General features: G+C 45.5%; 1 protein-coding gene across 2 annotated transcripts in view; it reads right to left on the reverse strand.

The window, feature by feature from the left end:
• Positions 1-3,075: 3,075 nt before the first annotated feature.
• The window catches only part of cyth3b (cytohesin 3b), a 31,220-nt gene continuing 21,667 nt past the window's right edge, over positions 3,076-12,628 (reverse strand). For both annotated transcript variants that reach the window (XM_076265266.1, XM_076265265.1), the window contains exons 9-13: positions 12,459-12,570; positions 6,599-6,675; positions 6,192-6,263; positions 5,625-5,779; positions 3,076-3,224 (exon numbers count right to left, since the gene is read on the reverse strand). In XM_076265266.1, the coding sequence (XP_076121381.1) occupies positions 3,152-3,224; positions 5,625-5,779; positions 6,192-6,263; positions 6,599-6,675; positions 12,459-12,570 (489 nt within the window). In that variant the 3' untranslated portion in view covers positions 3,076-3,151. The remainder of the gene's footprint in view (positions 3,225-5,624; positions 5,780-6,191; positions 6,264-6,598; positions 6,676-12,458; positions 12,571-12,628) is intronic.

The raw sequence follows: 12,628 nt of genomic DNA on the forward strand, positions 1-12,628 counted from the left end.
CAGTAACACAGAGACACTCCAGGGGCAACACAATTCTAGTTGTTAGTTTTGCATCTGCACAGTAGACCAGTGCACAACCTGCATTGGTGATTGATGTTTAAGCTGCAGCAGTAGCATCTATGGCGTACTGCTATGTCCTCTGAATAACTCCTCAGCTCTTAGATCTTGTCATCTTGCACATTGCTTTCATCTCAGAGAAGCCCCACAGTCCCTCACACTAGTTCATTCCATGGTACGTTATGTAGAGCTCCTGCTGTTAAAGACTGCTTGGGTTTTTATTGCTTTCTATTGCTTAGATGATACCTTTATTGTGTCTAAAGTATGCTGTATGTAACATACTGATGAACCCACATTACAGTACAGATAATCTTTGGACATAATATTTCCAGCCATTAATCCATACTCTTGGATTCTATTATGAATATTGGTGCATTTATCTCTAAGCAGATGTTCGCTTTTTCTCCATGGGCAGCAGAAAATATATATGTTGTAGGCTACATGTGGTGATCATGTTGAATTCATCTTTGCATGTGACTGTGTAGTGTAGATAAACTGTGGATAATATTTTCTGCCATAAATCGTACTATTTATACTTCATAAATGTTCTTGCTCTTGTATTGTATTTTATACAAGAAACACTTTAACATGAAGATATTGCACTTCATGACACAGTATTATATTTGGATATGATTATATGAGTATTTTATGTTCATTCCGTATAATTGTTTGCAATGACAGTCCTGCGCAGCAAAGGACTAGCAAATAAACTGAACTTGTTAATGTTTTTATATCAGAATTTTTTTTTTTGGTCAGTATCTTCTCATATCTGTTTTCTCATTACAAATGTTCACTGCAATAAGATTTCCTCTATGCATAAAAAGGGAGTGCTAAATAAGGAAATATTTCGTTATTAGTGATGCGATAAGCTTCATTGTTTGTCTGTGATCAGCGATGAGCTAACCCACCAGCAGGGCCTCAGCTGGCTACGCCAGTGAGGATCACATCCTGTGTGTCCGGATGCGTCCCCTCAGTTTACTCTGGTCTATTTCCTATTCAGCGCTGAGTGAGTTACAGCCACAGACACACACCCCTCCAACACCATAAACAAAAATCTGTATTTTCCCATCTCTCTGACACACACACACACACACACACACACACATACATGCATACAGTCATGAACATTTCCTCTCTTTTCCTCTCGTTGCATTTCCTCTTTCTCATCCTTACTCTCTCTCTCTCACACACACACTCACTCACTCACTCTCCCAATCTCACTCCACTCCTCTCTGATGTCAATTAAAAGCTAATCCATGGCTAAGAGGTGTTTAATAATGAACAAGTGAATCTGGGTCATGTGTGAAGTGTAACAGATGCTGCTCACAGGCGAGGTGTCGGCTTTTCTCAATCGTTTTTTTTTTATGTTCTCACATGTAATGTACAGTATGACCAATAGCTTTTACAGACATTTAAAAAAGTTTACAAGCTCAGGGCTCAGCAGTAGAAGGTTATAGTCTGCCCTGTTAATGGGGCTCTTTATAATTGTACAAACGTTTATATATCTACTAGAGGTGAGAAAAAAGTAAAGACAGAAATCAGTCAGTATGACTGTAATCATTAGCATAATAATAATAGTCATCATCAATACAGTATAATTATTATCATCATAATCATAACATTTATCCAAAATAAAAGCTTCCTCACACTGTTGCGTTCACATTAGTTATGATTAAGGCTGCAGGACAAATCAGCTCAGTCTGAGGCTTGAGTTGAGACGGCTCATTCTTACTGCCAAGGTCCATTAGAAAATGACATTAGCATTGGCAATGAACTGCTTCATTTTCACTATTTCAGCCACAAATTAACAGAGTCATCCACAGGGCTTGTATATATTGCAAGTGTAATACATATAGTCCACAACAAAAGTAGATCAAATTTTTATACATTATGTACACATAACTTAGGTCTATAGTTTAACAATTACTGGTAAAATCTGAACCTTTTTTTCACAGAGAAAATAAATATTTAGAAAAGATATTCAAATATATTTTTTTCATATGGTAGACACAACTGCAAGAAATTTCTTAATAGTGGACTAAAAACAGGGGGTGGGGGGGGTTGGCGAGAGGGTGCAAATGCACTACATCACTTTGACATCTGGCTGTAGATTTGTCTCTCTACACTCGTTGTCTAAGGACTGAGCTTAATTTCACTGGTCACTACCTTCCCAAAAAATAATGGACAATCAATTTCTCGTTAACACAAGGTCTGAAATCAGTCCAGCTGACTTTTTTTTAAATTGTAGTATTGAGGATTGTTTGACTCAAATAAAACTTAAGACTGACGATAAGCTCATTCGGCATAACAAATGGCACCAGCTACACTCTTGACACACTGAGCGCTGAAGAGACTGCAATAGTTTTACCATAATTTGGGTCGTCTCAGATAAAGCACGCTAGCTAGCTCAGGGGGAAACGCCAGCCTTTGCTCAGTCCCCTCACAGTGAATGATTGGAGCGAACAAAACGACTACAGAAACAGAAGACATGTTGACACTTGGCATAGCAATCAAATATACTCAGTCCGTTTGTATACATACTTACATACATACATACAAAACTCACATACATACATACCCACACACATGCATGCGTGTGAAAAATGACAGATTAACCACAGATTTGTTTCTCTGGGAACTGAGAGAAACACAGGATGGGATTGTCTATAAACAGAGGAGCGGAGCAGACTAAACAGGCCCCATGAGTGCGTGGGGTGCTTTGTGTTTGCGTGGGGAGCGTGGTGGCATGGAGCAGAGATGGGGGATGTTTCGGGACGCTGTTCGACACAGTTGGTCCCATCGTGCCCCTGCTGTTGTCCAGTTTTGTCACTGTCCAGGGGGTGGGTAAGGATCAAGGGAGGGCAACCAGATTGGAGTGGAGCGGCGGGTTGTCCCATGAGTCTGTGCCAGCTGTCACTGCCCAGGGTAGGGGGTAGTGTGAGTGTGTGTGTTTGTGTGTGTGTGTGTCTTTGTTGTTGGTATGTCTGTGTGTGTGTGTGTGTGTGTGTGTGTGGGGGGGGGGGTCAGCTCTGAGCAGGCAGTGGGGAGACCAGGGGGTGTTGACATCGGGTCAGCACTGGGCAGGCAGAGGGTCTCACTTCTTGTTGGCGATGCGTCGCTTCCTGGTGGCGAGCATGTCGTAGAAGGGATCCCTGCTGATGCTGGCTCTGTAGAGTCCAATTAAAGAAAGGAAATCAAATAAATAACACGGAGTGATGCAGGGGGAGGGGGCGAGGGGGGAGGAGGAGGAGGATGGGACTTGAGCATCTTTGATATGGAAATGAAAGCACATTTCTGCAAAGCCCTGCCTTAACTAGATCAAAAAGAGGAAGAGGAAGATGCAGAAGAAGAAGACAGAACAAAGTTTGTTGGATGACCCAGTTTGGTTTCCATGGTTTCTGAAGCTAAACCCTCCTTCTCTCTCTCTCTCTCTCTCTCTCTCTCTCTCTATCTCTCTCTCTCTCTCTCTCTCTCTCTCTCTCTCTCTCACTCTCTCTCTCTTTTCATCACCATGATGCCTCCTCCCCCACCACCACCGCCACCCTTCCCCTAACCTTCGCTCTTCCTCTCCCCCAGCTGTGGACTGCTCCCTGACCCCCCCAGCGACTCTGACCACATATCATCTGAAAGAATAACAGGAACAAAGCTATCGGTCTGAAATCGCACTCGGGTGCACTGCATCATCTCTCGCGCTCGGCACAGAGACACGGGCCGCGCGCATCAGAAACAGACCAAAGGCTCTGGCAGCGCTTCACAGAGGAGCTTTTCACGCCAGGAAATCTTGTTAGCTCCGGCACACATTCAAACCCCCTCCACCACCCCCAATCCAAAGCGAACCTAATGCAGATATCTCTCCGTGGCTCCTCTCCCTCTTTCTACCCCTGCAAGCGCTTCAGAATAGGCTCTCCTCAAAAAAAAAAAAAAAAATCAGGACACTATACGGGGAGGAAGTGCTAAAAACAATACAGGCTGACAGATCCACAGCATTCTATATCACACCATCTCTGCTCCTCAAACCTATACAGAGACCGAGCGAGAAGCTCCGATGCTGCTGTACATACTAGCTTGCCATTTCAGGATGAAGTGTGGAGCACTCTTAGTACAGATTTGCATTGTAATGTCTCACTCCAGTTTGATTTTGTAGCTTTTGTGCAAAGAAGGGTAGAAGGGTCCCAATCGTTCCAAAAACAGAACCCGGGAAAAAAAAGGGGGGGGGGGGGCACTTTTTGTCACCAGTCTGCAAAGCGTGATTAAAGATTAAAGGAGATATGGTGGAGATGGAAAACCATAACCATTCCTACTGGGCATTTAAAAAAAAACTCAGATTCTGATAAAACCCTCTTTCATCTGCCCAAATCCCACATGGACGCTTCTGGAAAGAGATAACATGCTTTATGGATCCCTGTTAGCATGGGGCTAGATTAGCAGACTGGTGGTGTATGTGTGTGTGTGTGTGTGTGTGTGTGTGTGTGTGTGTGTGTGTGTGTGTGTGTGTGTGTGTGCGTATGGGCAGGGGGTACTGGAGTTCTGGACTGTACAAGGGACTAGGCCTCCTGCTGTTGCTGCTGTTGGTGATGGTGATGCTTACTAACCCCCCCCCCCCACCCGTGCTTCCGCTCCAGGGTCCTATAAGCAGAGGCTAATCCTCCCCTTCTTTTGCCCATGAAAGCGTGGGGGAGGGGTATATGTGTGGGGAAAGGGTGGATGGCTTACAGTCACTGGGAGATATGTGATGAGCCTGCTGTTTCTCTACAAACAGCCCTGACAGGCCGGAATACCGCCAGCCCAGTCTACCTTGCACCCCAGCACTGCGCAGTGCAACGCTACATTCCAGTCTATTTCTGTCTCCGCCTCTATCCACTGCACACGGCTACATTATCATCTCCAACACCATAACAATCACACGGCTGTAATCACATTTGGGATGTTAAAGAAACTCCAATGGCAAGCGAACAGAACGTCCGGAAAAGCCGCATGCTAAGCCTCGGAGTTCCCGCATAGCTCTGTCTGCGCTCATTAAGGCCAATTACAGGAGTCAGTGGAGGCTGCTGAGGTGGATAAAATGCTAATGTCGCACATTAATACTGGAGAGTTTTTCTCACTTAGCAAGCAAAAGATGACAAGAGTAAATGTATATTTTATCTTCCCCGTCTTACAAACTGGGGTTGTCAGTTTTGCAGAGTGGGGTAACTCCAACCTCCAGCCTCAGGCTCTGCCAGTGGGACAGGGCAAGAGTTCAGGAGAACTAAACTAAAGCCCCACTTCCACCGCATCCAGCCCTAGTGCAGCTGCCAAAAAACGTGGCTCGTTTTGCTATGACTAAAATCCTGCCATTTTGTGTGGTCCTTTTGCACTAGAAACAACACAGCCACTCGATAAACAATAGTTCCCCACACAACGGAAGGTCTTTGGCAAGGTTTAATTAAATAACATTAATTTAATTCATATTTTAACTTAGCATTCAGATAGGACACCACACACACAAAACAAATGCTCAGTAACTGGTTTTCAAGGTCTGTTAGAAGGTGAGGTGTCAGAGAGTACTAGTTGTGGTGTGGGGCTCTTACTTGATGGATTTGATCCACTCCTCCTTCTCCTCGGGCGTGGGCGCTGATATCCTGTAGACCACGTGGTTGCCCTCCACCACTCGCCCGTCGGCCTCCGTCTTGCAGGCCTTGATGACCTGGCCTTTGTGGTTGGGGTTGTAAAGCTCAAAGCAGTTCTGTGTATGAGAGAGAGAGAGAGAGAGAGAGAGAGAGAGAGAGAGAAAGAGAAAGAGAGAGAGATAAACAAAGAAAATATTCAGTGACCCAAAGGCAAAAACTGCCCAAACACACAGCTGGACAAAAGGAAAAGAACTCTACTCAGGAGCAGATGTGGAGAGAGCCTGGGGAATGGAGAGAATGACCCAATATCACACTTTGTTTGGGTCAAAGTAAAACAAAAACTACAGCATGTGGTCAGTGATCATAATTCAGTGGTCTGCATGTTGTGCAAGATGTGCGTGCTCTTTCTGTGGGTGAGATGTGCTGCTCTGAGTCGTGGTGGGCCTGCATGCATGGTCCAGCATCGGCTCTGTCTGTGCATGGGGGAGCTTTGGTGCTGTTTGGTGGTGACACCGGGGGGACACTTACAGGCTTCCTGGGCTCGTCCACCTCTCGGATGCTCAGGTTCTCCAGGGGGATGATGCCACGGGGCTCCTTGTCCTGCGCAACACAGAGGTTTACAAAAAAGTCAAAATTGCCGTTTCAGCTGTCTGAGCTGTTGCTTCGACCAGCCAGCCAAACAAACAAATAAATAAAAAAAATAAAAATAAAAAAACACCAGACTAGACACCCAGACGGCGCCTTGATTGACAACACTTAGAAGAGACTCAGAGATGGAGGAGAGGAGAGGAGAGGAGAGGAGAGGAGAGGAGAGGAGAGGAGAGGAGAGGAGAAATTGCAGCAGAATATCAGGACAGAGCAGAGCAAAGCACAGACTGGATCTGAATAATGTGGCATCACTCTTGAGATATGTGACAAGTGAAAGTGCAACTTACTGTTGTGTACTCAAAGTAATAGAGGCAGTTGTCTGTCAAAATGAACCATCTCCTCTTCCAGGTTTTCACTCTTCCACCTGTCAGAGAGTGAGAGAGAGAGAGAGAGAGAGAGAGAGAGAGAGAGAGAGAAGAGAGAGGAACATTAATAGTTAGACCTGCTTAGACCTGCTTTCCATAAATTCTCCACTTTGCCACCAGGGAGAGCCTCAGCAGCAGAGGTGTGAATAATCAGAGTACGCAGCAGAGGAGCCTCTTTCATCCTTGGCACACTTCTAGCTGCCTGGTGAAAATGTAAAAAAAGGGCCTCACCGCCTCTGGCCACAAGCGCAATCTCTACCCTTGTGTGTGAGTGTGGGGGAAGGAGGGGGAAATAACTCAAATAAAAAGTGCTGTGCACTGTTTCTCACTGGACCTTAGAAGCTAGCCGCACACTCTTCTGTGAGGAGTCTGTGGCTGTGTTTGTTGCATTAGAAGAAAAATAAATAAAAGAACATGCAAAGGCTTCAACTTGTGTTTGTGTGCACTCGATTCTCACCCCCCCCCCCCCACCCCCCCAGACCTGGGTGAAGCAGAGCACAACTCGGGGCTACAACGCGTCAAAAAAGAACAAGAACACATGGCCATGACTGGAAGCGACTCCAGCGCTGCGTAAGGGTTTCTCTGTGGACATGTCAGGGCTGACTTGCATCACAGGAGCCCAACCTGGCCCTCGCGCTCTCTCTACATAGGGCCATCCTTAAAAATATTCTTGTTTGCAGTAACAGCCAAAAAAAAAAATGGGTCGGTAGGTAGGTCAATATTTTTTTTTTCAAGATTCAAAGTAAAAAAATGTTGGTCAAGGTGATTACGTAGGTATGAATTTAAACAAATGTGCATATTGTGACGTAACTGACCGGGTCCTCAACCGGTGCCTTCAGGCGCATCATTGCAAACCTCAATCTGATGCAGGTTATGTAGACCAGCCTTTCTCAAACTTCTTTGACCTGAGGCTCAGTCATGGCAGACTTTGGGGTCATAGGGCTCATCTACACGTACCCAACCCCACTACCTCCAAATCAAATTGTCATTATCATTATCACAATCATTATTATGCCTATATTGTTATACATGCACTTTCACTTAAATGTTTTGTGACATGCACATCAGAGGACTGCTTTACTAATGTAAGATATAATTATGACCGCCGCGCAGCGAAGCGGCATATAGGTTTAGTCAGATTTTTCTTTTTTTTTTCTTTTTCGCATGTCCAAATTTCCGTCAAGGATTCCCGGGACACTGAAAGACCGGGGTAGACGAAACTTGGTGGGCATGTAACCCCACATGGATAGCATGGAACCATCGTTTTTCGTTTTGATCTGTAGCCCCCCCGCTGTACTGGACCCCCCGAAAGGAGGGTAGGGCAGACACAGTTTTCTGTGAATATCTTGAGAACCGTAGGGCCTAGGATGACCAATTTTTTCCGTATGTTTGCCTCCAGGGGTCACGTTAACCCATTCCATGTGCACACATGTGCATAAACAGATACACACGCACACACATACATTCACAGTAATCATACGTATGACACATACTCACACAGTAGACATATGTACGCATGCATGCACACGCACAAACACACATACGCAGGTAAACACACAAGCACGCACGCACACACACACACACACACACACACACACACACACACACACACCCACACATATAAACATAAACATGTACACGCACACATGCACACAATTCAAGAATTTCTCAGAATTATGAACAGGCAAGATGGGGGTGGGGTTGTATAAAATGAATTTTACATGTGAAATCTATGAACTAATCATGTTTTGGTATACTTGTTGTCTAGCAGATACCAGTGAGAATTGAGTGTGGATAATGCAATTTTGTGAGACAGTTAGAATCATATAGGCCTTTCAGCGTGATTTATTTTTGTGGAAAAAATGTGCTGGACTGGGCGGCGGTCATATTTAGTTTCATTGCTTTTGCATTGTTGCATCATGCTTGCATAAGAAAAGAAATACTTCTCAAAATAGCAACAATTATATGGGTGCTATTGTTTTGGGATGTTTCCCTCATGCAAGTGTCATACATTGGTAGGAAATGGAGAAAAAAAATACATGTTTTTTAATTAAGTTTAATTTTAATGCCTGAAAAATTCAGGAACACACAATACCAGCTTTTTGGGCGAGCAGATAGGCGTAAATCACTGATCTGTTGATCTTTAACAGATACAATAGCTTTTGGCCATATTCAAATTTGACTAAACAATACTCAGTGCTATACAGTGTATTATACAGTCTCTGCTCTGTTTCTATGGAAGTTCCAAAAATCAACGTTGTTCTATTAAGTGTCGTTAAACAATTAAATAGCATTCAACAGGTTGAAGCGGAGCTTTGATACCAACGTTATCGATTAGTTTCAGTTTCTCTCGCGCAGACGCCTGCATTGAATGAACACTCATACCACCACTTTATTGTATGGCTCCATGTTTAATGACATCGATAGCAGAAAACGTTTGTTTTCTTTTTTGTCGGTCCTTGCACCAGGCCTAATTTCACTCCACGACTCCGCAGACTAGCAGTCTCCACGTTGCGGACCCATATTTTGAGAAATGCTGAATAGACCACAACCAATTTCAATTCTTCAACACAGTCACCGTTAGACTAGAGGGGAGAAAGGATGGCAAAAGATCTGGGCACAGTTCTTCCAGAGCTTCGTGCCAAGTAATAAGCGTTGTCGAGATGTTTGTGTGAATGAAACGAAGCGTATAGGCCAGAGTGTGATATGCGTAAACCAATGGTGTAGAGATGACGCCACAGGGTTTTATTTAAGAGAGCCTACATTTGTATGTAGGCAATTTATATTCACAATACTTAGGCCTACTAAAATAAATAGTATTTTATTTGTATTGGTTGTTAAAAGTTAAAAAAAAATTGGTCGGTCTTAACGCAAGTTTACAACCGGCAAGTCGGTCGGACTAAAAGGGGAAAAAATAAATATTTGGGTCGGTTCTAAATTGACAGGGTCGGTCGGGTTACGGCAAACAAAAATATTTTTTAAGGATGGCCTAGATGCAGCAGAGAGGCTTAAACCAAAAGTAAAGGTGCTGTAAGACTGGGGGAAATAAGGATGATTCCAAGGGCACTGCACTGGAATGACATGGGGCCCTCGTAGAACAGTGATCAACATTATTATTGGGTCCGCCTAATATTATATTCATTCATAGGACCAAAGATTTCTGGAGGCATTCCTGACCAAAATGTTTGCTTTTTTCAATGATACTGTGTATTATTAGCATGTCAGTACAGTACCCTAGTCAAGAAAGTACAATGAAATGGAGCAAACATATGGAATATTGGCATGTTGAAGACTGAAAACTGACACCCAACAAATGAGATTCATCTCTCATAAACTAGACAACCCGCTTAGCTGTGTTGATCTTGTAAATTTCCCCCCTTTCCTCTGGCCCCGCTCTTCTGTAGTTCTGTGTGGTCCCATTTATTCATGCGGACTCCTGGGTTAGCAGACGGCTAGCATATGCAGATGAAGCCTGACAAAGCCAAAGCAAACAGCTGCACTAGTTCGGGGAGAGCAGGAGTCAGAGTCACTGTGCACTCTATCCCCCGTTATCCACCCAAAGACCAGGCAAAGCAGCCTCTCTCTCTCTCTCTCCCTCTTTCCCTCTCTCTCTCTCTCTCTACCTTTCTCTCTCTCTCTCTCTCTGTCTCTCTCTCTCTCTCTTCGTTCAAAAGCTGCCCAGAGCCCACAGCTGAAACCTCGCTGTCGTCCCCGCCATCCAGAGCTGAGCCCACAGACGCTAACATAACAAATCAGAGCTGAGAGGCCGTCCCTGAGGAGCACTTAGCCACACACACACACGTCCAGACACACATACAGGCACACAGATACAGAACACACGCACAAATACAGTCTCACACACACACATAGACATACAAGCACAGAGGCCCTGGGTTGAGGCTGGCCGTCGCTGTGGCCGACACGACCCTGACTTTGCAGCTGGTAGGAGAGTGTCGTGTGTGCGGGGGGAGAGGGGGCTGGCTGCCGAGCCTCCCCGGTGGGTTGCGGTGCCATGTGTGGAGGCCAAGAAAAATGACAAGAAGCCCAGAGGTGAAGCAATTAGCGTGGAGCAGGGGGAGCTGGCATGCTGGGGCCTGCCAGCAGTAGCAGGGGGAGCTGGGGATGGGGAAAGGGTGGGGGTACAGGGGGCTGGTAGGCACAACAAGCGTACAGTGCCCTCCCTCCATTCTTGGCACTCATTTTGTGGCTGTTGGCTCCGATCACCTCACCCCCATATACAGACACACACATTTGTCAGAGGAGCTGTGGGATTCTTCCCTCATAATGAGCATCCAGAACTGATTGTGCCACCCTGGAAAATTGTTTTGCCCACGCCTGCTGCGATCTTGATTCATATCTCACCTGACAGGAGCTTCCTCTCTAACTATGACGTGTCTCCATACGGCCTTTCAGAATTCCCCTATAAAACTAGTCAGATGTAGCAGCACCTATTCACCTGTTATTTAAATCTTATTAACCACAATGTTAAGGGCTTTTACGTCAGCACTGACTTAATCTGTTATGAAATATTTTTGGTCAATTTCACAGACTGAGCGATGCAAATTCGTCATAGGCATAATAAAGCATCAAAAATAAAAGCATATGGAAGGAGCTCTGGCGCGGTGGTAGCTCCTGGTGTTGGGCCACGCATCAATGCACCCTGGGTAAAAAGCGTGGACCCATAGAGACGTTACCTACAGTGGCAAGCATGCAGCCTGCAGCGCTAGCATGGGGTTGGTGTCGGGTGTTGTGGGTGAGGAAATGGGGGTGTGGGGTGTGTAAGGTGTGGACACTGTGACTGCAGCCACGAGGCGCACGTGCCTGACCTCTGACCCCCGAGAGTCCCAACATCCCCCATAAGAGGAGCGGAGAAGCGAAACGCAGATGCCAGTCTCATTGCAAGACAAGAAAAGAAAAGGTGGATGAAGGAGAGCGAGAAAAGAAACAGACACACTATGTCAAGCAGCACAGCAGTGGGTGGTGAAGAGGAGGAGGACAGAAGGAGGAGGAGGAGGAGGAGAGGAGAGTACAGGACATGGAGGGTGAGAGGTCAGAGAGAGAGAGAGTAGAGTGCTGTCAGTTACCTACCTCCTAGCATAGAAGAAGGAGGGAGACAGCCAATCACACAACAGAAAGGATGAGGCACAGAGGGGCACAGAGGATAAGGAAAAGAAGAAGGAACACGTAAACAACAACAACAACAATGACAACAACAATGACAACAAAGCATGCCAAGCAAGAAAAACAAACAAGCCAAAAGAGACACAAAGACCAAGACACAAACCACAAGACCTCATGAGAGTACATGTAAGGGAAGGAGAATGTGTGTGTGTGTGTGTGTGTGTGTGTGTGTGTGTGTGTGTGTGTGTGTGTGTGTGTGTGTGTGTGTGTAGGGGTGGGGGGGGGGTTGCTACAATCAAAAACACATGTGAGCACATGGGCCAGAGTGCAAGTGTGTGTGTTTTGGGAAGAGAGAGGGGGGGTTAAAGGCAAAACACCGGATGTTCATGACCACTGCAGCACATCATTACACAAACACACACACACCAACTAATTGGCCTTAGTATGGAGTGTGTGCCGCTCACATGTGGAATAATCCATCTCTTCCCTCAGCAGCCTTCCTTACTGTAAAAAAAAGCTCTCAACTCAACTTATTCACTGATGTGTACTTTTTTGAGGGGTTCCCTGAGGTACAGTACACAGAGAGAGAGAGAGAGAGAGAGGAGGAAGAGGAAGCTCGGTCTGTTCTATCCCTCCGTTCCGCTGCTCCGTTCTCACTCACCCAGCTTCAGCAGCCAGCCTTCTCGGTCCGGGTTGAAGAACGTGTGCGTCAGATCGTTGCCGTCGTCCTCTGGGATTTTGAAAGGCTCACTCTTGATACTCTCATACAGATTCTGGGGACAGACGTGGAGATGATCCAAAGGTGATAGGAGAACAAAAGAACAGAGAGAG

The sequence above is a fragment of the Alosa pseudoharengus genome, unplaced genomic scaffold (assembly GCF_046254945.1).
Source record: "Alosa pseudoharengus isolate Yale_2024_CS ecotype anadromous, Long Island Sound unplaced genomic scaffold, YU_APseudo_1.1 YU_APseudo_1.1_scf_4, whole genome shotgun sequence".
NCBI classification, from domain to species: domain Eukaryota; kingdom Metazoa; phylum Chordata; class Actinopteri; order Clupeiformes; family Clupeidae; genus Alosa; species Alosa pseudoharengus.